The sequence below is a fragment of the Myotis lucifugus genome, unplaced genomic scaffold, assembly GCF_000147115.1.
Source record: "Myotis lucifugus unplaced genomic scaffold, Myoluc2.0 scaffold_99, whole genome shotgun sequence".
Lineage (NCBI taxonomy): Eukaryota > Metazoa > Chordata > Mammalia > Chiroptera > Vespertilionidae > Myotis > Myotis lucifugus.
Genome location: NW_005871147.1, coordinates 1,878,436 through 1,906,421, shown reverse-complemented (window position 1 = coordinate 1,906,421; position 27,986 = coordinate 1,878,436). Strand labels below are relative to the sequence as shown.

Sequence of the window (27,986 nt, the reverse complement as noted above, 5' to 3'; positions counted from 1 at the left end):
TATTTTGTTCTTGGAAAACTTTATTTTGGTATAAACAAAAAAGGCAAATGTTACTTTTCATCCAGGGATAAGTGGGAGTCTGGTCATTCTTCTTAGCTGTAAACTGGCAAACTCTAAATGAGAGATGTGATCTAGGTAAAAGATACTTATTAATCCAGATTACATTCATCTCCCAAAGAGAACATGAAAATTAGTCAATAAAATCAGAAACAGATTTACATGAGGTCACATCAGAAAAGCAGAGAAAGTGAGGGCTAGTGCTTTGGAAAATTTCATTTCCACATTAATACTCAGAAGAATACATTCTTAAAGATCAGGAACAGGTAGTTTATACTACAAGTATTAACAAATGATATGCACTTTCATCAGTTTCATGTGATTAGGATTCCAGATGTTACTGAAAATCTACATGTAGGCCCAAACAGTCATTGCCCAAAATGGAAAATTTAAATTTCTTTACAGGAAACATAAAAATATGACTATTTGGATCTTGTCTTAATTTACAATTGATAAATCTAGTTTTAATATTTAACCCCCCCAAAAAAGAAAAAGGACATGTTACACACCTGAAGAGGATTCCAAATAGAATGTCCCCATTAACAACAGCAACTATGAAATCTAATTCAGTCTACAGATTTTATTTCTGATCAAGTAATAAACTTCCAGTTCATTCTTTGAGTCTGCCTTCTGTTAACATGTACAACTTGTCAGGTAACCACATCAATGATTTCCAAGCTCTCCTTCTACAGTATTTTTCCCCACCAACTAAGATGTAGCTAGAAATAAAAAGACAACTCAAAATAGCTATAATGGCCTTCAATAGTTTTGTTTTACTAATGAGTTGGCCTTATTCCAGTGAAATTATCAAATTATCCAATGGTCTTTTGATTTCAGAATTACTTACAATAATATAATCATATACAGAAATCTTGATCAATAATCTTTCTAAATAAACTATTTACAAATGCAAATATGCAATATTGTTTAAAATAAATATACAATATAGAGTTTCTACATTCTCAGGCAGCTTAAAAATGAGGTAATAAAAACTTAACTGATTAAACCTTTTATCTTTCTGAAAATGGCTTAGGAAAATGATAATGAAAATTTTTTCCCCCTTAGATCTTTTCATAGTTTCTTTGAATGCTTCTGAATACTTCCTTTTCTATGCTGAAAAACTGTGTAAAAAATTCTTAAGCTTTGTTGGATAATCTGTCATCACCCCAGTTGCTCCCAAATCAAAAGCTCTTTTGTATTCTTGTTCTTCATTTAATACCCAAATATATACCTGAAAATTAGAAGCATGAGAAGTATGAGAACAAATGTTAAGATAGAAAATTATTTTAAAAATAAAATTGTTTTTAAATAGCATTTATCTGCCCTAACCGGTTTGGCTCAGTGGATAGAGCATTGGCCTGCGGACTCAAGGGTCCCGGGTTCAATTCCTGTCAAGGGCATGTACCTTGGTAGCGGGCACATCCCCAGTGGGTAGTGTGCAGGAGGCGGCTGATCGATGTTTCTCTCTCATCAATGTTTCTAACTCTCTATCCCTCTCCCTTCCTCTCTGTAAAAAATCAATAAAATAAAAAAAAAATAGCATTTATCTATTTGCAATTTTAAGAAATAATTGCACCCTTTAAAAAATTCCACTTTGCTCATTAAATATGCACTGACCTACCCATCTGCCTTTAGCTACTCTTACCTCTACATAAGTGGACTTGTAGTTACTGAAATGCCAATGCTTTCTTGTTCACTGTAAGGCAGAACTTAAGATCTTCATATGTCAACCAGTCAAGCATCATCATCAGAGTTGGGACTAAATTAAGTCAGTTAAAAGTTCCTGCTCCTTATACTTGGGTTAAACTGGTAAACTAGTCTGTTTCCAAAAACGCATCATTCCAGAAACTTACCTGAATGCCTCGAGCAGTAAGGTGGTCAAACAAAGCTTTTCTCATTAATAAACTAGAAGAGAAAAGCAGAACAGATTTAGGTACTTCTTAACCTAAGGAAGGACTAAAATTAGTCCTTAGTCCTAACTTAGTCCTAATTTAGAGTTTTAAGCAATGGCCTCAAATAATAACCGCTGCTATGGATGCATTTGTATCTTAACTGCTGGATCTCTCTTCACTGCTGACTGGTGAACAACCAGAACTGACTTTCTACTCCTTGCTGCCACTGATCCTGCTCCATTCTTATTGGAGCAGCTCACTAAAGTCTGTATTCCTAAGTTTGCAAGTTAAAATAAGACGGTAAATTTGGGTCAAGTTCTATAACATCATAATTCATTTAGAGTGGATTAGTCTTTTGTGAGCTCTCTTAGAAACCTAATGTCCATTAATTACAATATCTACATATAAGAAAAAAAAACATTTTTTTAAAGCTCATAACCAACTAAAAGTGAATTTTTAGAATACAAATCACTTGAGCAAGATGGGAACTATTGTACTGAAAAGCTTTACATCTAATTTCTTTATTTTTAAAAAATATATCTTTATTGATTTCAGAGAGGAAGGGAGAGGGGAAGAGAGAAACATCAATGATGAAAGACAATCATTGATTGGCTGCCTCCTGCATGTCCCCTACTGGGGATCAAGCCCGCAAGCCAGGCATGTTCCCTTGACCGGTATTGAACCGGGGACCCTTCAGTCTACAGGCTGATGCTCTATCCACTGAGCCAAATCAGCTAGGGCTACATCTAATTTCTATTCCGTTTATGTTTATTAGACTGCTACTAACTAGCTAGATAACCCCAAGTAAATAATTTAACTTTGGGTGGGTTGTGTTCAAGTTGAATGAGATTATCTCCCTAGATTCCGCCTAAGGCTTTCTGACTAGTAATTAAACTAGTTCTAAATGATCCATACACATCCATTTGTATAGTTGATACTCAACACATCCTGTTACAAATTACATGTAGAAAGATCACACTAAACTTGAGCATAGTATTTAATAGATATAGCTAAAACACTAACTTGTATATCAAGAAATGAAAATTCTTACATATCAGAAAGCCAGATGAGAAACTTCTGACTTTTGGACATTTTGTGAGGTTCTTTTAACCTGAAACAAAATAAAATGTGAATAAATTAGAAACACAGTGTGATAAAAAAAAACAAGTTCAAAAACAGAAAGTGCCTTACACTTAGTATGTACTAAAAAAATATTCCTAAAAGGACAAATGTAAATTAAAATAAAACCCATTTGGGTTCTCTATTTTCCACTGATTTCAGGCTTTTTCCAACCACTACTGAAAGGTTTTTAAAAAAGTTATCTTTCTAGAGACCCTGAGTGCCTAGGGCTCATGTCTCTTATTTTGGTGAAACTTTCTCTTGCTTTGTCTGCTATGGTTTAGTATATAGTAGACTTAAAACATAACCAAACTTTACTATGGATTAAAAGATATTTGGGGTAAAAATGAGACACAAAAAAAACCCCCTATAAAAGCATGTTTTTCTTTCCCTTTCAATATTTGAGTATCTAGGCCCTGTACTTTTTAATTTTCTTTGCTATTGAAAGAGCACACGACTTTTAGACCTATGCTGTTTCTTCTTCAATCTTATTGATGCCCAGAGCAGCACCACTACCTGTGTTATTAACTTGGGGTTGTGACCATAGGAAATCTCTGATTAGCCTCTCTACTATGAAGATTTCTCAGTTTCTTTCTAAGTTTAACAGCACACAGTGATTCTCAATCTCCCCAGATCTTCATTTCTTGTTTTCTTTCTAAAGCCACCTATCTATACTCTTAGTATAATCCTGAGTCCCCACACTTAAATTCATTTTGTTCTTTCTCTCTGAATTCAGTTTTTATTTAGAAGCTCTCTAAATAAAATCCTTTTTTCCCTAACTCTAGCCAAGGTGGAAAGTCCTGGTTGCTATTTCAGGAATCTCAGGGATTTAGTACCTCAAATACTAAAGTACCTCACTAAACACAAATTATTATGTTGCCTTAGGAAGTACCCATTGTCTCCCATAAAAGAACCCCAAAACATTAAAACATACAACACAATGTTTTACCCATGTCTTAATCCATTATCACTCTTTAGAGAAAAGATTAATTCTATGAAGTTTTTTCATGTCTGTATTTCAATAATACTAACTTCTAAAAGGAACACATAGAGATAATCCAGAGAGCTCAAGAGTTCATTCCAGGCCAGAGGAAAGCTAAGAACACTAGGAATAAATGGTTAGAAATTATTTTAATTTAGAAATGAAAATTATTTCTTTGTAAACAAGAAGTGATTTCTGTTGTTTTGTCTGAGAAATAGACACAAAGATCGCTAATAAATATAACTAGGAATAGATAAAAATGCTCATCACTAAGTAACTCAAACTGGTATGAAACATAAATGCTGAATACAAGGGTCCTGACCAAATTACTTTTCTTACTAATATTCTCTAATGGTTAATGACAATTATTCACCTAGTTGTTGTTTTTTAATAAATATTTCTTATTGATTTCCGGGAGGAAAGGAAAGGGAGAGAGAAAACATCAACGATGAGAGAGAATCATTGATTGGCTGCCTCTTGCATGCCCCACACTGGGGATCTAGCCCACAACTTGGCATGTACTCTGGGAATCAAACCTCGACCTCCTGGTTCATAGGCTGACACTCAACCACTGAGCAATACCAGCCCGGCTCAGCTTGGTTTTTAAAAAAATTTTGTTTGGAGAATGAAAAAAGTTTCCATACAGGTGAAATCACATTTAAATGATCTCCCAGGAACTCTGAATTCCTTTGTGATGATTCAGTTATTATTAGAAATTTATAGCTAGCAATCACATTCTGAGGGTGGAGATAACAAAACTATCTGTCTTTAATAATAATGATGAAGATAATTTAACAATAAAAGCTATCATTTATTGAGTGCTTATTATTTGTCAGGCACTAATTGTTTTATATATATATTTTTTGTAGTAAATTAGTGTGTGAAAAGCAAGGCTTTGTATCCTGTAGAGAAGTTATGCATACATAGAAATATCTTATGTAAACGAATCCTATCATTTTCTTTCTCCCATCTCCAGAGGTTTCTTTTGGGTTGTTGTGGGGGTGGTTGTTTTTCTTCCTTAATGTATTAATACTAGTGGTGAATTTCAAGTTTAATGGAGTTTCAGCTTTGTATAGTTGTCAATGAAGTAGGAAGAAGGGAAGGAAGTTGGAGGGCAATTGCTACTAGATGTTAGAATAAGAGAATTATTAAACTTCAACAATTAAGCTCAATTCTTTTTATCTGACTTCTGAATACATAGGCACAGAAAGTCATTGTTATGTGAAATGGGCCCAGATTAAATACTTATAATCCTTTATTATTCGTTTTAGAGAATGTCTTATGGCAAAAAGCACTGTTAATATAGGTCAGCTAAGAAAACATGGAAATAACTATAGCAATCTATTCCTTATCATTAATATTAATATTAATGAGCTTTATCTTCGTCCTCCTGTAATGGATAATTGATGAAAACAGGTAACCACTTACTTCAATATGATAGAAGGCATTGGGATTTCAAAAAACTGTTCTCGAATGGGCACAAAGGGCAAGAGACCAGTGAAGAACAGGCCAAGAATGAGCAGAACACGTTGTACACTGAAGAGGATAGGAATATCTGAATTCTAAAAGACACAAACAATATTATGTTACTTTGCAACTGCTCAAGTAGAGAATTATTTCACAATCCTCAAAATTTCCCAAGACTCTTATCTTTGTGTGTGTGTGTGTCAATCCTCACCAGAGGGTACTTTTTCCATTAATTTTTTTAGAGAGAGTGAAAGGGAGGGAGAGAGACAGAAAGAGAGACAGAGAAAGACAGACTGTGAAACATCGATGTGAGAGAGACGCATCAATTGGTTGCCTCTTGCATGTGCCCTGACCAGGGCGGGGATCGAACCTGCAACCCAGGTGTGTGCTCTTGACTGTGAATCAAACCTGAGACCCTTTGGTACACGGGCCAATGCTCTAACCACCGAGCATACCTGCTGAGCTACATTGGAGTTTTTTGCATAAAAGTACTATATTGGGGGGAAAAACATGTAAAAAAGTAATTTATTTTAAATAATAGCTCTAAATTACCCACCTCTTTATTTTCTAAAAAATAGAATAAATAAGTTTGAGGATTTCTTTTTCCCCTATGTTCGAATGCTGCTTTGTAGTATTTTCAGCTTATTTATATATACAGGTGTGTCACCTGCAACTTAATATACAAGTCCCTGAAAAACCTTGATTTCTGTAAATTCAGACCCTAAGAATAACAGAACTTATGGGGAAAATAGGGTTAGGAGCTGAACCTCAAAACTTATGCAACTTTGGAACCAGAGAACTAAAAACAGTAACTGGTACGTCTGGAGAGTCATGCAAGGCTGCTGATGGGAGAGGTGGGAGGGAATTGGTATACCACTGGCATAACAACTGGCCACACCCCATGTTTTGTTTTTTTAAAATATATTTTTATTGATTTCAGAGAGGAAGGGAGAGGGAGAGAAAGATAGAAACATCAATGATGAGAGAGAATCATTGACCGGCTGCCTCCTGCACGTTCACACTGGGGATCGAGCCCACAACCTGGGCATGTGGCCTGACTGGGAATCGAACTGTGACCTCCTGATTCATAGGTTGATGCTTAACCACTGAGCCATGCCGACCAGGCCCCCGTGTTTTTTAAATGAGAAAATCTGGGATGGGACCCAGGCATCAGTAGTTTTTGTAACTGTTCAGGTAATTCCAACATACAGCCAAGGTGAAGAACCACTGCATTATCCAGCTGACATGGCTCAATGGTTGAGCATGGATCTATGAACCAGGAGGTCAAGGTTCAATTCCTGGTCAGGCACATGCCGGGGTTGCAGCCGATCAATGAATTTTTCTCTCATCATTGATATTTCTATCTCTCCCTCCCTCTTCCTTCCTCTCTGAAAAAAAACACACACAAACAAACAAATGAAAAACAAAAAATCATTAAATTAGAATAGTGCCACATGTTTTCCCATCACCAGTGTGTAGCCCACTTTCTTTTTTAGTTTCTAGCATCTGGGAATTAAAGGGTTAATGTAAAATTCTTGTAAATCACACTTTAAGAATTATAAAAGACACATGACAATTATATACAGCAGGTTCATAATATGAATGACAAATATTATTAAAACAATCATATTTGATGTCTGAAAATTACTGTTGGAAGAAAAAAATAAAAACAAACAAACAAAAGAAAATTACTATTGAAAGCTTGGAAGTTTTTAAATTCTAAAATGACAGGAAACTAAAAACAAAACAATAAAACCCAACTACTTACCTACCTAACTAAATAAATAAAATGACAGAAAGCCAGAGGCTTCTAGAAAAAAAAAATATGAATCAAAGGAAAAGTTCTGTGATTCTGGGCCAAAAGTTAACTTTTTATTCTGAAACAATTATAGTTTCACAGGAGGTTGTAAAAACATAATATAGTCCTATCTAGCCTTAACTTAACTGCCCCAAATGGTGATAATCCTGTAAACCAGTCCAATTATTTTGAACTTTAATTGCAAGGTCCATTATCTCTATGAAACCCATTATCTATAAATCCATTATCTCTATTAGCAAACTCTGGTTAGTTGCTTTCACCCAGTACCATTGGTCTTCATATTAAAAAATTATTACTACAATAACTTACCATTTATAGATACATAACAACAAAGGTCATTCTGTATCATTTTTGAAAGAATTACCTCTTTGTAGCACTTTCCTACAATTTCATAATTGGCATTACCCCACACTGTTATGTGTTCTCGTCTGTACTGTTTCACCAACTCTGAAACCTACAAGTGAAAATTCAAATTTTTATGCATGTGCCTACTGTAAATCCACTTACATTATTTCATTTTAAAAATGGGTTATAATTGACTGCCAGTGAAGACTACAAAATCTTAGAAGAACCGATGTATAAATTAAGATTATTTTATAAAATATAAGAAATTAGTTACATTTTACCATTATATCATTTATCTAATAGAATACAACTACTTAATAATTTGACATACACTAACTAAAAATGAAACAAGTTAAACTAGAAGTTAATTATACAAATGCCAGAACTATTGGCTCACAGGAGCTCACTTTTATCCATGACTGAGACATGACAACTCTGAAAACAGGCTTTCGGACAGTAAAGTGATCTCTTTTACCAGAGCATTATTTAAAACAACACTGACCCCAGAGCATCACATTTCCTTGCACATTATCAGTCTATGCAGCCACCTACTCAAGCCTGATCAGTTTGTGAAACTGGATGCAACACATTCAGAGGAGGCAATGCCTTAAGTACCTTCTTAATCAGCACACTGTTGTTGACTTTGATATCGATGTTAATGGGAGTGTTAGGAAAGGCCTCAAAAACTTCCTTCAATAATGGAATTCGGTTATCTTTTCCTTCACATTGGCATTCTGAGGAAGCAAGATTTTTAAATGTATTTTTAAAAGATAACTTATTTTTTTGATGGTTAGAAGAGATAAAGTAGTAGTCATAATAGGACATTTACAAAATCATGAAAAGCATTAAAAAAGGAAAGAAAAATCATATAAATGCAACAATTTAGATATAACCATTGTGACCATTTGGTATACTTTCTCTACTCTTTTCCCCCCCTATGCATAATTTAATAGTTATAGTATACCTACACATTTCAACCTGATTTTTTAACGTAAAAAATAAATAAATGTTGCATGTTAATACACTGCATTTATAATTATGTTTTAAGTTTTTTCATTAAACTTTAAAATATATATCTTTTTTATTGATTTCAGGGAGGAAGGGAGAGGGAGAGAGAGATAGAAACATTAATGATGAGAGAGAATCATTGATAGGCTGCCTCCTGCACGCCCCCTGAACTGGGGATGGAACCCGCAACCCAAGCATGTGTCCTTGACCAGAATTGAATCCCGAACCCTTTAGTCTGCAGGCTGACACTCTATCCACTGAGCCAAACCAGCTAGGGCTCAGTAAACTTTTTGAGATAACTGGATTTACATGAAGTTGTAAGAGATAATAGATATCTGTGTACCCTTTACCCAGATTCCCCAATGATGACCTTGCAAAACTATAATACAGTATCATAACCATGATACTGACATTGATATAATCCACCGATCTAATACTATAATTATTATTATTTTTGGTTAATCCTCACCTGAGGGTATTTTTCCATTAATTTTTTTTTTTTTAGAGAGAGTGGGAGGGGGGAGAGGGGGAGAGAAACATTGATGAGAGAGACACAGACACATTGATTGGTTGCCTCCTGCATGTGCCCAGCCTGGGACAGGGATGGAACCTGGAACCCAGGTAACATACCTTTGACCAGGAATCAAACCCACAACCCTTCAGTGTGCAGGGCAATGCTCTCTAATCACTGACCCACACCAGCCAGGACTACAATTTTTATTTTAAAGTTTTAAAAATATTCCATTGAGTAGCCATATATCAATTTAATTATTTTCGTTTAACCATTTCCCTTGAAAGGTAGCAGTGTCTGCCACTCCAAAATATGCCACTTTGGTATAAGGATTATTTCTAACTGAAGGCAATAGAGAAGAAGCAGATACAAGAAAGGCTCTCTGCCCTTCCCCTTTCATCGATGTTTCTGGCTCTCTATCCCTCTCCCTTCCTCTCTGTAAAAAATCAATAAAATATATTTAAAAAAAAATAAAATAAAAATATTCCATTGAGTAGCCATATATCAATTTAATTATTTTCGTTTAACCATTTCCCTTGAAAGGTAGCAGTGTCTGCCACTCCAAAATATGCCACTTTGGTATAAGGATTATTTCTAACTGAAGGCAATGGAGAAGAAGCAGATACAAGAAAGGCTCTCTGCCCTTCCCCTTTTGCCTTAAAACAAGACTTAAATTTGTACAAAAATTAATCACCCAAAACCATAAACCCTTATCAGTACCAGAGGACTCTATATAACAAACTGACTAGCCTTTATCTTCCATTATTCTCCCACATATGTACATTCCCACAATTTGCCACCCTAAAAATTCAAAGTCCTTTTCCTTTGTCTTGTCACTTCTCTGAAAATATATTATTGTTTTGTTAAAGTGCTATATAAACTCAGGTTCTAGCCATCTCTGAGTCTCTCCCATGAGACATACATATTAATACACTTCTGCTTGTTTTTCTCATATTAATCTCTCTTTTGTTACAGAGTCTCCACTGAAAATCTAGAAAGGTAGAAAGAAAAAGATTTTTTTCTTCTCTAAAGCCTATCAGTGGTTACTGAAATTGTTTCTAAAGTTTTCCTCTGTTATCATCATTGAATTTTTCAGAGGTTGAAAATAATATGTTCAGGCAAGAGAAATATATGCTACTTCAGTAATGTGTTGAGTGCAACTCAAAGAAAATTGAGTCATGAAAAAATTAAAAGAGGATCTTAATCATCCTTTATATTTCTTTGTATTTCCTGAGGTTTATTTTCTCCAGATGGAGGGGCAATATGGTATAGCTAAATATTGGCCTGGTGAGGAGAAAATCTAGATTCAAGTCCTAGCTTTGTCATTTACTGACTGTATGACCTTAATTTACATCTTTAGGCCTCTTTCTTTATCTATAACAGGAAGAGACAGATAGTCTCAAAGGTCTCTTCACATTCAGAAGTTTTATGACTTTATGAGGAAGGTATAAAAACCAGAAAAAAATTAAAACTTTTTTTTCCCCGCAAATGATCTTTTCATCTTTATGAGGCTTTGGCTTTGCTCTACAAAGGGAAAAACAGAAAAAACTTCACTTCTAAATTTTCTTTTACTTAAAAAATTATATTTTATTATTTTTTAATTCTTTATTGTCAAAAGTATTACATATGTCCCCTTTTGCCCCAAATTGACCCCTACTCCCCACCCATGAAATTTTCTTAACTTTCACAAGTTCACAATTGACACAACTATTAGAAAAGCTTGGCAAGTATCATCCTATTAATTATAAGAATGAGAAAGATATTTCCTCAAACCAACACAGCTTAATGATACTTACCTAGAAGGCAAAAACCAACAAACATCAGAGCTAAATATCACTCAGAGATAGCTAATTTAAACAGTTTTCTAATTTTTATTTACCTTTCTAAAATTTCCCAAAGAGAAATTATACTAATTTTAAATGTAGCTCCACTGAGCAGTTAACAGTTCTTTTTGAAAATTAATATCAATACATCCTTCACATTTAACCAAAGTTTTAAGTATATCCAAGCCATACAATGGACCATAACATATAGCAACTCATAGCTTTACTGAGTTACATCTGAATCATTCAAAGCAAGAGACTGAATTGTGGTAGTGCGGGAGACTATACCTGCTCAGCAACCTGTATCTCTAGGTGTATTTTCCATTCTTTTTTTTTTTTTTATTAAATCTTTATTGTTCAGATTATTACATTTGTTCCTCTTTTTTAACCCCCATAACTCCCCTCCTTCCAGCTCCCACCCCACCCTACGCCCTCACTCCCCACCCACTGTCCTCATCCATAGGTGCACGATTTTTGTCCAGTCTCTTCCCGCATCTCCCACACCCCTTTCCCCCCCAAGAATAGTCAGTCCATTCCCTTTCTATGTCCCTGATTCTATTATAATCACCAGTTCATTCTGTACATCAGATTATTTATTCACTTGATTCTTAGATTCACTTGTTGATAGATGCATATTTGTTGTTCATAATTTGTATCTTTACCTTTTTCTTCTTCTTCCTCTTCTTAAAGGATACCTTTCAGCATTTCATATAATACTGGTTTGGTGGTGATGAACTCCTTTAGCTTTTCCTTATCTGTGAAGCTCTTTATCTGACCTTCAATTCTGAATGATAGCTTTGCTGGATAAAGTAATCTTGGTTGTAGGTTCTTGCTATTCATCACTTTGAATATTTCTTGCCACTCCCTTCTGGCCTGCAAAGTTTCTGTTGAGAAATCAGCTGACAGTCGTTTGGGTATTCCCTTGTAGGTAACTGAGTTTCTTTCTCTTGCTTCTTTTAAGATTCTCTCTTTGTCTTTTGCTCTTGGCATTTTAATGATGTGTCTTGGTGTGGTCCTCTTTGGATTCCTTTTGTTTGGGGTTCTCTGCGCTTCCTGGACCTGTAAGTCTATTTCTTTCACCAGGTGGGGGAAGTTTTCTGTCATTATTTCTTCAAATAGGTTTTCAATATCTTGCTGTCTCTCATCTTCTGGTACCCCTATAATTCTGATGTTGGTGCGTTTGAAGCTGTCCCAGAGGCTCCTTACACTATCTTTGTATTTTCGGGTTCTTTTTTCATTTTGCTTTTCCGGTTGGGTGTTTCTCGGTTCTTCGCATTTCAAATCTTTGACTTGATTCTTGCGCTCCTCTGGTCTGCTGTAGGGAGTCTGTATAATATTCTTTATTTCAGTCAGTGTATGCTTACTTTCTAGTTGGTCCTTTATCACACCATCGAGGGTCTCATTAGATTTCCTGTACATCTCATCAAGTTTATTGACAGACTCTAGAAGCCTCTTGAGAGACCTCAAAAGAGTGGTTCTGAACTCAATATCCTCCCTTGATAGTTTTGTCCTGTTTCTTTGTCTCCACATTTTTTACGCTTTCTTGGTGCACCCCCTAGTGGTCTTTGTGCGCAGTCTTGTTGTAGTTAAGCCTTGATTGTTGTAGTTAATACTAGAGGGATTTTACCTCCAGGCCGACTGGCTGTGAGAATCAGCTATGTTTGCAGTGGGAGAACTTCTGTCCTCTAGGGAGGTGCTAATCTAGCCTTTGCCTGAGGCTATCGGCAAATGCCTCTGTGCAGGGCTTGGGCGGGGCGGGTCCCACGGGATCAACAGGGCAGAGGAGGGAGCAGTTATGGCTGCTCTCAGTCCTCCCCAGGGGCTCTGCCTCTCTGTCCCAGCAACCGCTGCAAACCTCGGAGGGACAGAAGCCAGACAGTCCCGCTTCTCCCGTTTGACTCTGGGTCCCTAGAGACTCGCCCGGATCTGGAGCTCAGAGTCTGAGGCTCCCTCCGGATTGAAAAAGACAACCACGCACTCAGCCACCAGCCCGCGCCTCGGCGCCGCAAGCACTCCGCACCTTAGTGTTTTACTTCAGCACTGCGCCTCCTCTGATTCTCGGTTCCTCCTAGTTGTAGAACTTCCACTCAGTCAGCCTTCCTGTGGTTCTGGATGATGTCCGTTCCGTCTTTTAGTTGTATTTTTGAAGTGGTTGTTCGAGGCAGCAAACTCCGGCGTTAACCTATGCCGCCATCTTGGTTTCCCTGTATTTTCCATTCTAACATAACTAACAAATTGGGGCCAAGGGACATGTTTCTTTGTAAGATATGCTCCCTCAAAGGAAAGAAAACTGTTATGCTGGTAATTAAAAAGTGAAGATGACTAGGAAAAGTATGGTTTTTATTGATTTATATATTTATTTATTTATATTTTTATTGATTTCAGAGAGGAAGGGAGAGGGAGAGAGAGATAGAAACATCAATGATGACAGAGAATCACTGATCAGCTGCTTCCTGTACAATCCCCACTGGGGACCAAGACAGCAACCCAGGCATATGCCCTGACCGGGAATTAAACCATGACCTCCTGGTTCATAGATCAATGATCAACCACTGAACCACACTGGCTGGACTGGACAATTTATTTGAGAAACAAAATTTTCTTTAAAATTTAAAATATGGAGCACCTGAATGACATAGAATCAAATGTGAGACAATTAGTAAGGATCTGAAAGGGGTCCCTTCAATTTCTTTTCATTTATTCATTTACTTGATTTATGATTACTATAAGTTATAGTAATATTCTAGAACTGGAAGCTTTAGAGGTACAAAGTGTCCCTAATAATATATGGGTTTCTTGTCATTAGTATTTGGTTTAAATTAACTGTATATAATTTTAGTAGAATGAGCTAATTAAATCTCTGGACTTCATCTTTTCAGGGTCAAGATTTCAGATTAGGCCTGAGACAATTTTTTGAGGGCAGTACTTTTAGCTGGAACTTACTATGACAAGAGAACATGCCTATATATCTAATTCTCAACATAAATGAATACACTTTAATGTTAATGTTTAAGTTGCAAATGGAAAATATTACCTCTTTGAAATGTGACATCCAGTTTGCCAAGGTAAGGTGGGAGTTCCTTTAAAAGATATGATTGAAAAGAGTTAGCTCTCAAAAAAATCAGTATTTTAATGTCTTACATTAAGACATAAATATTTGCTTCTTCAAAAAATAAAAGAATAAAACACTACATATGTAAGGCCCTCTGTAGCAGAACATCTCCAAAAGCAATTTAATCATATAATTATGTGAGAATTCTCTATACTTTCTTGCTCAATTTTGCTGTAAACCTATAACTGCTCTAAAGACTAAAGTCCATTAAAAACAAAAAGTTCAGAAAATGTGTATCATGTCAAAATATTAAAAAATACAATATATATAATAAACAGCAGGATCACAACTATATAAGAAGCATACAGGATATTCAATAAGATAGTATCCTATTAACGTAAGTTTTTTTTAGGTGGTAAAACAGCATTTCCTTCTATTTATCGGGATTTACTACTAAAACCAGATTTTTAAAGAGTTCTTTCCTATACTGTAAAACTAATTTACATATTTAATCCAAATAAAACAAATTAAAGAATACTTCAAGGAACTGAACACTAGTAGTTCTACATTTGAGGACTTTGGTAATTTTGTTAAATTACTTACAAAAATAAGACTCTATATATGTACATAGTGAGTACATCTTTACTGAAACTCAGAATAGTTATTTTAAATTTCCTTTGACATTCATTGTTTAACCACTGTCATTTATTTATTATTTATCTGGCATTCACTGTTTTTAAAAATGTTACAGGCCCAAGATCTACTAGATATTAGTTTACCATGCATTTTTATACTTACACAGTACTTGAGATCTGAGATGTTCACATTGACCCCAGTTGATCTCTTTAGATTCTCATCATGTGACACAACAACTTGCTCATCTTTTGTGATATGACAGTCCAATTCCAGCATATCAGTTCCAATGGTAACTGCACTGAAGAAATACAAATAATGACATTCTGAAACTGAAATTTGGAATTATAAATCAAACAGCAAAAAATTAAAAATCCATAATATTAAAATTTCTCAACACTGTCATCTATTATGATTTACTGATGTGAAAATATTCTAAAGGAACTCAGAAGACGAGTCTTTCCATAACTAGCTATCCTAACTTCTGTCAGCCCAATAGAATGGAAAGAACACTGGGCCAGAAGTGAAGAGATCTAGGTGTCAGTTCCTGCTTTGCTACGAACTTGCTGTATAACATTGGGCAAGTAAATGCCCCCTTCAGGGCCCACTTTTCCACATCTATAAAATGAAAGGAGTGAAAAACAAGAAAAAGATGACAGCTTTTGACACTTTAATTCAACATAGGATTAGAAATTCTGGCCAGGGCAATTAAGCAAGGAGAAAAAAAGGGGGGGGGCGGGGTCCAAATTGGAAAGGGAATCATAAAACAATTCTACTGACAATAGCATAAAAAGAATAAAAAACTTAGCCCTAACTGGTTTGGCTCAGTGGATAGAGCGTTGGCCTGCGGACTGAAGGGTCCCAGGTTCGATTCCGGTCAAGGGCATGTACCTTGGTTGCAGGCACATCCCCAATAGGGGGTGTGCAGGAGGCAGCTGATCAATGTTTCTCTCTCATTGATGTTTCTAACTCTCTGTACCTCTCCCTTCCTCTCTGTAAAAAATCAATAAAAATATATTTTTATAAAAAAGAATAAAAAACTTAGAAATTAACTTAACCAAGGAGGTGAAAGACTTGTACAAAGAGAACTACAAAACATTGTTGAAAGAAATTAAAGAAATACATAATGGAAAGACATCCCACATTCAAGAATTAGAATATATTTAACATTGCTAAATGCAAATACTATACTGATCTACAGAGTCAATGTAATTACTATCAAAATCCCAATGATGTTTTTGGCAAAAACAGAAAAATGCACCCTAAAATTGATATGCAACCTCAAGGAACCCCAAAGAGTCAAAACAATATTGAAAAAGAACAAAGTTGGAAGACTCACACCTCATGACTTCAAAACTTATTACAAAGCTACAGTATAGTGTAGTGTAAGCCCTGATATTTTTTTCTTATAATGCAAGTGACTGACTTAAGCTTTGATTGCCAAGGCATCCACTTAAAAGACGTTTGCAAAGGATTATGTCTAAAAAACAATGTCAATGCCTTAATTGAAAAGTACTTTTAAAGATGCTAACCATCATCTGAGCTTTCAGTGAGTCATAATCTCTTTGGTGGTGAAGGGTCTTGCCTCGATGTTGATGGCTGCTGAATGATCAGGGTGGAGGTTGCTGAAGAGTGGGGTGGCTGTGGCAATTTCTTCAACAATGAAGTTTGCTACATCGGTTGACTCTTCCTTTCACTAATGCTTTCTCTGTAGCATGTGATGCTGTTTGATAGAATTTTATCCAGTCAATCCTCTCAAACCCTGCCACTGTTTTATCAATGAAGTTTATGTAATACTAGAGGCCCGGTGCACAAAAATTTGTGCACTCGGGGGTGGGGGGGTTCCCTCAGCCCGGCTTGTGCCCTCTCACAGTCTGGAACCCCTTGGGGGATGACCACCTGCTGGCTTAGGCCCGCTCCCCGGGGGATTGGGCCTAAGCTGGCAGTCAGACATTCCTCTGGCAGCCCAGGAGCCCTCGGGGGATGTCCATTTGCCAGCGGGGAGCAGACCCAAGCTGCAGTCGTACTTCCTTAGCACTACTGAGGAGGCGGGAGAGGCTCCCTCCACCAGGGCTGTCCTGGCAGCCGTCAGCCTGGCTTGTGGCTGAGCAGAGCTCCCCCTGTGGGAGCACACTGACCACCAGGGGGCAGCTCCTGCATTGAGAGTCTGCCCCCTGGTGGTCAGTGTGTGTCATAGTGACCAGTCATTCCAGTGGTTCTGCTGTTAGGGTCAATTTGCATATTACCCTTTTATTATATAGGATTCTAAATCCTTTGTTATTTCAACTATTTTGTCAGCATCTTCTCCAGGAATAGACTCCACCTCACATTAGGCTTTATGCATATCAGAACACTATTATAAGGAACATTAGAAAACATTAAGATAAGAGAGAGAAACATCTGTGTGAGAGAGACACATCGATTGGTTGCCTCCTGCATGTGCCCAGACCACTGGAGTGAGGAACAAACCTGCAACCCAGGTATGTGTCCTTGACCAGGAATCAAACCCATGACCCTTGAGTGCACAGACCAATGCTCTACCACTGAGCCACACTGGCCAGAGCTAATTTTTCTCCCCTTCTTTTTCACTTTAGACTTTATTAGATTCCATCCCAAGAAACCACTTTCTTTGCTCACCTATTAAAAGCAACTCCTTATACATTAAAGTTTTATCAGGAGATTGCAGCAATTCAGTAATGACTTTAAGCTCCACTTCTAATTCTAGTTTCTTTGCTATTTCCACACATCTGCAGTTACTTCCTCCACTGAAGTCTTGAAGCTCTCAAAGTCATCCATGAGGGTTAGGATCAACTTCTTCCAAACTCTTGTTAATGTTGATATTCTGACCTCTTCCCATGTATCACAAATGTTCTTAACATCTAAAATGGTGAATCTTTTCCATAAGGTTTTCAATTTACTTTGCCCAAATCTATCAGAGAAATCACTAAAGCAGCTATAGCCTTACAAAATATATTTCTTAAATAATAAGACTTGAAAGTTGAAATTACTTATTGATCCATGAGCTGCAGAATGGATGTTGTGCTAGCAGGAATGAAAACATTAAACTCAGGCCCGGCCAGTGTAGCGCGCGCTCTCTCTCTTTCTCTCTCTCTCTCCTCCCCTTCATCTCTGAAATCAATAAAAATATATCTAAAAAAAGAAAACATTAAACTCAGTGTATATCTCCACCAGAGCTCTTGGGTGACCAGGTACATTGTCAATGAGCATTAAATTCTCAACTTTAAAAGAGAATATTTGTTTTCCAACTGTATCTTTGTTAGAGCCACAAATGTGTAAAAATGAAATCCAAAAAGATATAATAAACAAAAACAGCTTTTAGGTTGGGAGATTATTTTTCTGTATTTTTTAATTTCCTTAAATATTGTTGTTATATAATATTTAGAGAGGAAGGGAGAGGTAGAAAGAGAAACATCAATCAGCTACCTCCTGCATGCCCCAGTATTGGGGATGGAGCCCGGCAAACTGGGCATGTACCCTGACCAGGAATCAAACCAGTGACCTCTTGATTCATGGCTCGATGCTCAACCACTGAGCCACACTGGCCGGGCGTATGCTTATCTCTTAATAACAAGATAATAAAAATTTAGAGCAATAGCAAGTATATCTAGGACAACTTATAAGTTATCCTAATAAATTATCCCAATTTGATAAACAAATAGCTAGAACATAGCAAGAAAATTTTTTTTTATCACTTTGGCCTTCAGAAATTTCCATAAATAACAATATGCATCTACATCAATTGAAACACCAGTTATTTTGTAGCTAAATTTCTGACAAGTTGATGACAAACACTGAAAAAAGTTAGGGAAGCCAGTCTTCAACATTTCCAGAGAAAGAAATTAAAACTCGCCCTAGCCCGGTTGGCTCAGTGGATAGAGCACCGGCCTGCAGACTGAAGGGTCCCGGGTTCGATTCTGGCCAAGGGCACTTGCTTGGGTTGCGGGCTCCTCCCCAGTGTGGGGTGTGCAGGAGGCAGCCAATCAATGATTCTCTCTCATCATTGATGTTTCTATCTCTCCCCTTCTCCCTTCCTCTCTGAAATCAATAAAAAAATATATTTTTTAAAAAAGAAAAAAGAAAGTAAAACTCTAGCTATACAAGATGTGAAATTACTTGAAACTCCACAGAAGCTATGCGTACAATTTTCAACAGGAATTTTGTTAAGGAATTTATGTGAATTTCATTTACTCCTCAGAATATTGAGGTTGTATTATCATTCCCATTTCATTGATGAGAAAATTGGTATTATATTAACTAGATAGTCTAAAAAATATTATAAGAATCAGGTCGCTGATTAATTACTTTGACTGTCTGCCAACTTATACTTCCAGCTATTGCTAATACAATTTGTTTCTTTCTCTTACCATTCATGCTAATACCATAGGGATCAAATTGTCCTGTGGGTATTTACAAATACGGCCTGGTTTAATAACCTAGTTTTATTAGCTCTTAAGAACCAGATTTTACATACTCAAGGGCTTAGTGACGCTGTGTGTGTGTGTGTGTGTGTGTGTGTGTGTGTGTAGTATAATTCATTAGTCTTTGATTCTGTGTTTATTATGGATGGGGTTCTATCTTCTTCATCCTGTCTTCTGCTAATATTCTGCTTTGTTCTTGAGTACCCCGTTCTGTATTCCATTCAGTAAGCAACTAGTAAGAGCCTGTTAGTACCAGAGCTAGGTATTAGGGAAAGTTTGATAAGGAATGCTTATTTATGTAGTTTCAAAGTACCTCCCTACAAAAACACTTATTAATTACGAAGAATAAAGGAGTAACTTCCCAGTGGAAAAGTCTCTCAGAAACCACTTTAACCAAATGACCAAACTCAACATCACTGGCTCCTTCAAGCTGACTGCTGTGTCCTGTTAATTTCCTTGCTTTTTGGCACAATAAGCAGTGAGTAGTTTAATTTAACAAAGCAAATTAATAACAGAATACAAATGATTTCTTTTCTAATGTGCATTCTTCTAAATATGTGTGTGGGGTGTATCTCAGTGGAAACTGTACACATGAAGTTATACACATATTTAGCTATAGCTAGCTAGAAATATAATCTCAGTAGAAAAAAATAATTTAAATTATTCTGTTTCACAGTCTATGGCAGGAGGAAGGAGTTTTCACTTTAAAGCTGTAAGAGACTCTTGAGATTATAGTTAAAAGGCATCATATAGAAGAGGAAAAGTAAGCCATGACAAATTCAGGGGGACAGGATTTAGATGAAACTAAAACATGGAAAAGCATACCTTTGGACCTGATAACAGGAAAAATAATCTCTAAAATGTCTTTGAATGATGACAAGCAGGACCAAAATATAAGCCAAGTTTTCCTGATTTCTTAGCTGTCTTTACATACATAAAAATGGTTTTAAAATTACATAAGAAAAAGTCAATATGGATAGGTAACGTCTTTCATGGGGTTTAACTTCTCACATTCCCTGTTTTAGACTAGATTACGGGTTTAAGTCTGTACGAGAATTACTGGGTAGACACATAATCCTATTCATAAACAGCAGTCAGTGTAACAGTTGTTTCTCCTTTTCTCTTTCTCTCCAAGACTAATTAGCATTACACACAGTATGTTCCTTGTTATAAATGTCTTCTTTCAACTTTGGAACTATAGTATCTTTTGATTACCCAAAACTCTGATGTAGTTTTTTCAGTTACGCAGAAGCCAGTCTCTATTGTAACACTGGAGACTAACTACATAAAAAAGCAATTTTAATAATATAGGAACAACTATCACAAGTGGATATGACATGTATACTATCTTCACTTTGTGAATCAACATTAAATGAATCTTTTATATACTTACTGCTGAAACGCTGCCATTGTATTCTCCAAATTTTCTCCAGCACCTGTAAAAACATTAAATGTAAATTTCATTTACTTATATACTCTGAACATTTTATTTTTCTATAAATTCATTTTAATAAGATACATCTTTACAAATGTTCTAAAGAATATAATGGTATCTTTATTTTATATTTTAGCTATACCAGGAAGAATCAAAGATCAAAACACAGACACAACACCACAGAAGTGTGAGAGCACCTAAACATGATTTTTAAACTGTCATATCAGCTTGTCATAGAGGAACGACAGAAGAGGACTTGGTACATATACACCTCCCCAAGCAGAGTTAAAACATCTCTCCTCTGTATTCACATAGTCCCTTATGCACCTCGCTACCATGCACTTACCATATTATAGCATAAGTTATTACCTATCTCTCTCCTTCCTTTCCCATGAATTACTTAAGACAAGTGACTGTACTTTAATCACCTTGGCTGAAAGCAGAATACTATAGTAGTTGAGAATGGGACTCCAGAGTTCTGATATTTGTTCTACAATCTATTTGATGTTTGTGTCACCTTGGGAAAGTTACCTAATCTCTCTGTTAGACTGAGCTTTCTTACCTGTAAGAATGAGGATAATGGTTACTAGAGTGGTTGCATAATAGAAAACAGATGAAGTAAATATGAAGATTATAGTTTTTATTCGAAAGTAAGTGCTGTTTTGAGGTTAAATGACTTTAAAACATCCAGCTGGTGTCTGTTTTAGTCAAAAACTATGGAAATATGTTACACTCAGATAACCAACATTTCAAGAACAAAGCACTCTAAAATATTACCAAAAAAAACTAGAGTGCTAAAATGGTTATTGTTAAGTAAACTAGTGACTGCTTTCTCAAAAAAACCCAAAAACCCCAAGAAGTTGAAAGAATTCTGAAGCCAATTTAAACGCATTTTCACCTGCCAAACCTGAAACAACGTTAGCATCAAACTAATGATAGTAACAAATTTTAAACTACTGGATAAAATAGGAAATTCTCAGTCTATTTTAATAAATGGAAGGTTTGATGAGGAATGCCTACTTATGTAGTTTCAAAGTACCTCCCTACAAAAACACTTATTAATTACAAAGAATAAAGAATAACTTCCCAGTGGAAAAGTCTCTCAGAAACCATTTTAACCAAATGACCAAACTCAACATCACTGGCTCCTTCAAGCTGACTGCTGTCCTGTTAATTTCCTTGCTTTTTGGCACAATAAGCAGTGAGTAGTTTAATTTCACAAAGCAAATTAATAACAGTTATCTATTTGGTCAGAATACAAATGATTTCTTTTCTAATGTGCATTCTTCTATACTTTACAAACACTCTACAATGAACATGCACTACTTTTAAAAACAGGGAAGAATCAAAGTCTTAAGCTCATGCCATATGCCTGGGAAGATCATTTTCACCATTGCCTCCCAATGTTTCTTAACATTAATTCCAGAATGAATTCACTTTGCAACTCCTCCATGAAAGTACTTTCTTGTCGCTTCAGATTACAGTGATTCTTATCACAGACAAGAGTTCATTAAACTGGCAGTTCCCAGCCACTTGTTCTCACAACTCTTTTACTGACTACCTCAAAGAGCTTCAGAAATGGACTCCTTAAAATTTAATTTATTTGAAAACAACAGTAAACCCATTTCATGCTAACATATATTTTATGAAAAATAACTATCTTCCAAAAAATTTAAAGAGAAGAGTAGCACTGTTTTACATTTTTGCAAATCTCTTTAACGTCTGGCTTAATAGAAGGCAGCTAGATTCTTATATCTGCTTAACATGTACCTGAATTCAACAAGGGGTAGTTTTATAAGATAGCTGCAATGTGGAATCTGAACCACAGAAATGTCCTTTTCATACTCTATTACGTAAAAACCCACTGGTCCACTGTGAACTTTGAATGGATCTTTCACCCATTCATGGCTTTATATCATACACTCATCTTTTGGAAAATACTGATTCACTGAACTATGCTAATCTTCTAAATTCGGACACATTTCATTATACAATACATATTTTTAAATCTCATTTGTTAACATCTTATCTCATCAAGAGAATCTTTGAGAATTGGAAAGCTATCAAGCTCACAGTGGCAGATGCAAGTTTTCAAAATTCTAATTTTTGCTTAAAAGCTCAAATTTAATCATTGGCACTACCTTCATAGAAGGCAGCTAGATTATTTTTATTCTAACGAGAGATATACTTTATTAATTTTCAAGAACATATCTGCTGAATACTCAAGTATCCATAACCAGTTGTCAGTTTTTTTAAGTGAAAATGGTGTTCTGTGGGAAAAAAAGGTAAATTCAGCTCACAACTCAAATGACTGCACAAGTGCTTTTTCTCAAGACACCCATCATCATACTTTGGTATGCAGCAAAAGTGAATACTTCCAATTATGTCACACAGAATATGTGTAGTTGAAGGTTGAAATTTAATAACATTACTAATTTTTACTAACACATCAAAGATAGTCTTAAGTGAAACTGCCAGTTTTTCTTATTTATTCATTTTAGAGAAAGAAGAAGGGAGAGAGAGATCAATTAGTTGTTCCACTTATTTATGCATTCATTGGTTGATACTTGTATGTGCCCTGATTGGGGATCTGGTGCATGGGACAAATTACTTATTAGATTCATATGGGGAAAGCCTAGAGAGTAACTAAGGGACTAATTAAGAGCATGTCATTCCTCTCCAAAGAATTATTTGGTATTAGTGCTTCTTTCATGAAATGGTTGGAATTCTTTTTTTTTTTTTTAAAGGAATGGAGATACTTTCATTCCACCTTATTTTATGATTTTAGAGAGAGGAAGGGAGAGGAGGAGGAGAGAGAGAGAAACAGCGGCCGGTTGCCTTCCATACACACTCTGACCCATCAGGGATCGGACCAGCAACCTAGGTGTGTGCCCTGACTGGGAATCGAACTGGCGACCTTTCAGTGCATAGGATGATGCTCAACAAACTGACTCACATCGGCCAAGGCCCAAAAGCAATCTTTACCCTCAAAGTTATCACCTGTTAAATCAATCTGTGGCAATATGCCCAGACGGTGACAGTACTCTCGCTTAATTGCAAGGGTGAAAGATTAGGAGGAAAGGTTAAGATGTGATCAGTTGGCCCAACTGGTGTGGCTCGATGGTGAAATGTCATTGACCCATGCACCAAGAGGTCACTGGTTCAATTCCTGGTCAGCGTACATGCCCAGGTTGCAGGCTTGACACCCAGTAGGGGGCGTGCAGGAGACAGCCAATTGATGTTTCTTATTGATGTTTCTATCTCTCTCTCCCATCTCCTCTCTCTCAAAAAAAAATTAATTAATAAAAAACATTAAAAAAAGATTTGATCAGTTGTTGATTTTTAAAAATTCTTTGACCATTAATTCCTAGTAAGTAGACTTTTCTTTTAAAGCCTGTTGCTTAATTCAATTGGCTCATAGAGACAGGTTAGAGAGTATTAAAGTATGTTATTTCCCTGCTATCCTATCTCTATCTGAAATAAATATACACTGTATACCGTTAATTCCAAATGCAGGACAATATGTACTTAAAGGACATACTTCAAAATGTCCAGATAGTAAAGTTTAGGAGATATTTTTTCTCTTCTCATTTCCATATTTCCAAGTTTTCTACAATGAACATGAGTTACTTTTGTAATTGGAAAAATATTAACAAAACCCATAATTTCATAGAGGAATTAAGAAAATGGCCCTTGATTATACTGCTTGCTCCCCATTTAATCCAAAGGATATATCTTTGGTTCTGTTGATGTTTCATCAATACATTGTAGTTATAAAGTGTGCTCTTGGTCAAATAAATTTAAGAAACACATGAAAAGTATCTAACATGTAGTAGAAAATTAGCAGACAATAAGCTATTACTTTTAAACTATTATTTTAATTATATATTAGTATCTGTACTAGAGGCTAGAGACAAAAGAATTAATAAAATCTAAAAGTTGGCCTTGAGGAATTCACAGTCTAGTAATGGAAGCAGATGTATTAATATATCCTATTACAATATAATGCAATACAAGGTATGCTTTAAAGAGGTAAGAGCAAAGCAAGACTACAGCATTTAATTTCCGAGACAGCTGCTTTCAAGGACACTCAATGTTAAAAAAGGCAAAAGTATTCATTAAAAGTTTGAAAACAATTTTGAAAACAATTATAGGGTGATCTCAATCTTCATAATCAACTCAACGTTCTATTGAAAAATGCAAATGTAGATCCCCTATAGCCATGCTTATATTTTCAATTTTACAAAATTTCAAAGTGCTTTCTATACACCTAGTCCTCTAACAACTCAAAGAGAAGCAAGGCAAATGCCCTCCATTTATAGATAAGCAAAACTCAGGCTTATTCCCAAGGCTAATTAGTGGTAGGTCCAGCATCTGACTCAGGAAAATGCTTTTATAGCAGACATAATATAGTACACATTAAGAGTTTCAAGTTAGAGCAATTCAGGTGTATATACTTTGAACACACATAGCTACCAATATTTCAGTCTCGGAATAGTTATACATCTGGTTTATATGAAATATCAGGTATTTGTCGTTGGGGCAATTACAGTATTAGCCCAAATGTTAGTCATATGCACTGAGAGATTGCTGTTATCAGTGTCCACGAAAAAAAAGTAAGCAAGGAGACTCCTTCCCAGTCTATTGTTTTCCAGAAACGTAGGATCTTGAGTTACAAAGTGTGTGAGTGTGTGTGTTTAAAATAAATATCTCCTCTATCACTCTGGACTCAACTGTATTATTTGGTGTACATGCTCCACACAAAAGCATATGAAGCCACTAACACACTGAAACTACAGTGCTTTAGCCCAGCATACTGAGTAAAACAGATTTTGAGCCTGCAGATATTTTAACAAGATTATTTCTTCTAAAATAAAATTTAGATCACCCACAATGACAGACTAGAGAGCTTTTTAGAGGATCTAGTTTTGTTCTGTTTTGGGTTTTAAGCAAGCACACTTTTTAAGAAAACCAGTGAACACAACTGCGGTGTGGACTGCCCATCCCCAGAATAGGACGATCACCGCTGAAAACTGCTTCTGCAGCAACAACGTAAACACTGAAAGCTGGTTTGGGGCGTTAATGGTTGAAGGCGTTTTAGCAGTTATATGTACATTTTATAGTTGAACTATGCATTTATTAAAATACAGATAAACCAAATGAGAAATAACATGGCGTTTAGCAGGTGACCCCTTAAAACCTTGGATACTTTTCATGAGTGGGAGACGAGCATAACCACGCAAGTTAGTCTTTCGTACTAAGTGTAACTGATAAAATTATACAGATGAATGATAATGCATTTCTGTGGCATTTAAAACCTTTTTTTTTTTTTTAAATATATTTTATTGATTTTTCACAGAGAGGAAGGGAGAGGGATAGAGAGTTAGAAACATCGATGAGAGAGAAACATCGATTAGCTGCCTCCTGCACACTCCCTACTGGGTATGTGCCAGCAACCAAGGTACATGCCCTTGGCCGGAATCGAACCTGGGACCCTTGAGTCCGCAGGCTGATGCTCTATCCACTGAGCCAAACCGGTTAGGGCGGCATTTAAAACCTTATTCCTGGCCAGTTCTTGTTAGAAAAGGAGTGATGCTACTAAATCAAGTTTTAGACTATAAATCTAGAAATGTACCATTTTAAGTAGTAGGCTACAAACTCCAAGCAATGTTAACCTAGTTTTACACTCATTTCTAAAGAAGAGTTAACGTGGATTGAAATCATCCAATTGGATGACATTTTATACATCACACTCAAAGTGACACAGACACTTATTACTCAATAACGAAGAGGCAGAGACTGGACCTGCGGTGACTGCTGCCTGGGAAACAGAGGGTGGACCATCTTGTCTCCTTCCAGCAAGACATCTTTCCAAAATAAACTTTCGCTTTCTTTAAACAACACCGTCCTGTCACAGACGAAATCATCTTTTCATCTTGAGGAAATCCACGTGTCGAGGCTGGGGTGTGGGTGAGGCTTCCAAAAACCCCACAGGCGTGCAGACTCGGGCACCGGGACGTTCCGGTTCCGGCCCCCGCCCGGCCCCCGCGCGGATGGTGCCCCTGGGTCATCCCCTCCATGAACGGATCGATCCCGCTGAGCGGGGTGGGCTGGGCTGGCCCCGGCCGCGGGCTCGGCAACACCTGGGCGGCAGCGGGTCCGGGCTCCGGGCTCCTCAGCCCTGAAAACGGTGGACCGGACCTCCCTCCGCACCAGCTCCCCGGCCCCCCACCCCCACCCCCTCGTGCCTCCCGGCGCGACCCTTCCTGCGTCCGCTGAGGAGCTCCCGTCCACCCGCTTCTCACCCGGTCCCTCCTCCTCCCGAGGACCCCGACACCGCTGCACCCAAGAAACCCTCACCTTGGCTTTGTCCCAAGACCCTTTCCTTCCCACAGGAGACCTCCCCTCCACGTCGCCCGCACCTCCGGGGAGCCCCCATTCACACATCCCCTTTCTTCCTCAAACTCGGGCGTATGTCCACCCGCCAGCCTTTGGCGGGGCTCCGAAGGACCTAGGGGGGGTAAAAAACAAAACCAAACAAACCCAACCAAAAAGGCTCCCCCATTTCCGCCACCGGGTTCCAGAGACCCCCTCACCTCCGCGGTGAGAGATGTGTTTGCTGAGGAAGCGCTGTTTCTTCCTCTGGTGCAGCAAGGTCGGGTACTTGAGCAACAAGAAGGAGGTCACCAAGTACCCGCCCAGGGTGGAGAGCAGGTAATACGCCGCGGTGGACGACATCTCGGCTCAGCGTGGCCGGTCTCCCGCCGCCAGGCCCGCAGAACGCCACTGCGGCGGTCGCGACGACGGCGGCGGCGGCTCCGGGCCAGCTCGCCCCCAGCCGGTGCCTGCGGCGCGGCGCACTTGTTCGCGCCCGCCCAGCGCGCAGGCGCAGCCGCCCGGCCCCAGCAAACAAAGGGGCTGCGGCGCGCAGGCGCGCTCCGCACCGGAGCTGGGAAAGGCGCCGGCCCAGGACCGGTCTTTGTGGTCAGAAGCAGCTCCGGACGGAGGCGGAAGCTTGGAAACCTGACCGTCCTTCGCCATCACTCGGCAGAAAGGGCCTGGCGTAATTTGAAAATCCACGTAAAAAAGGACTGATTTCCACCGTGCGTCTTAGCCTCTGCTCTAGGAAATGCAAGGAACTGTTAGCGATGGAGGAGTTAAAGCAAATAATGAACCCGTCCATTTGTCTAGCCAAGAGAGAACTTTCCCTATAGTAACATGTACCCATGCAAGGTACCAGTTTAGCAGTCAAATATTTGAGGGGCTGGCTCCTGTTTAATTTATTGTGAAAATACAATCCTCATGCGCTCTACACGTTAGGCAGTCAAGAAATATTTATTGACTGACGAGTTCAATTAAAATAAGGAAACGCTGACAAGGCGATAGGTATCACTTAGAAGTCTT

At 37.4% G+C, this 27,986-nt stretch overlaps 1 protein-coding gene across 3 annotated transcripts; it reads right to left on the bottom strand.

The window, feature by feature from the left end:
* Nucleotides 1–2: 2 nt before the first annotated feature.
* On the bottom strand, nt 3–27,447 carry GDPD1 (glycerophosphodiester phosphodiesterase domain containing 1). 3 transcript variants are annotated; one of them, XM_006092213.3, is made up of 10 exons: nt 27,179–27,447; nt 20,541–20,583; nt 14,874–15,009; nt 14,058–14,103; nt 8,297–8,415; nt 7,701–7,790; nt 5,479–5,612; nt 3,001–3,060; nt 1,911–1,962; nt 3–1,288 (listed from the first exon to the last, which is right to left on the bottom strand). In XM_006092213.3, exons 1-10 carry the CDS (start codon nt 27,318–27,320, stop codon nt 1,166–1,168), a joined length of 945 nt encoding a protein of 314 aa, XP_006092275.1. In that variant the 5' UTR covers nt 27,321–27,447; the 3' UTR covers nt 3–1,165. The 3 variants fall into 3 exon arrangements, with proteins under 3 accessions (XP_006092275.1, XP_023612576.1, XP_023612575.1); XM_023756808.1 differs by having other exon boundaries at nt 3–113; nt 27,179–27,414; XM_023756807.1 differs by lacking the exon at nt 7,701–7,790 and having other exon boundaries at nt 27,179–27,414.
* Nucleotides 27,448–27,986: the final 539 nt, after the last annotated feature.

Bases quoted from the DNA above. Each gene is read 5' to 3' on its own strand.
- GDPD1 (XM_006092213.3), bottom strand. From the start codon at position 27,320: ATGTCGTCCACCGCGGCGTATTACCTGCTCTCCACCCTGGGCGGGTAC. The intron at 3,061-5,478 runs GTAAGTGGTTAC...ATTTTGTTTCAG, and splicing joins ATGCCTTCTATCATATTGAA to GTTAAAAGAACCTCACAAAA. The intron at 1,963-3,000 runs GTAAGAATTTTC...TTTCTCTTCTAG, and splicing joins CTCATCTGGCTTTCTGATAT to TTTATTAATGAGAAAAGCTT.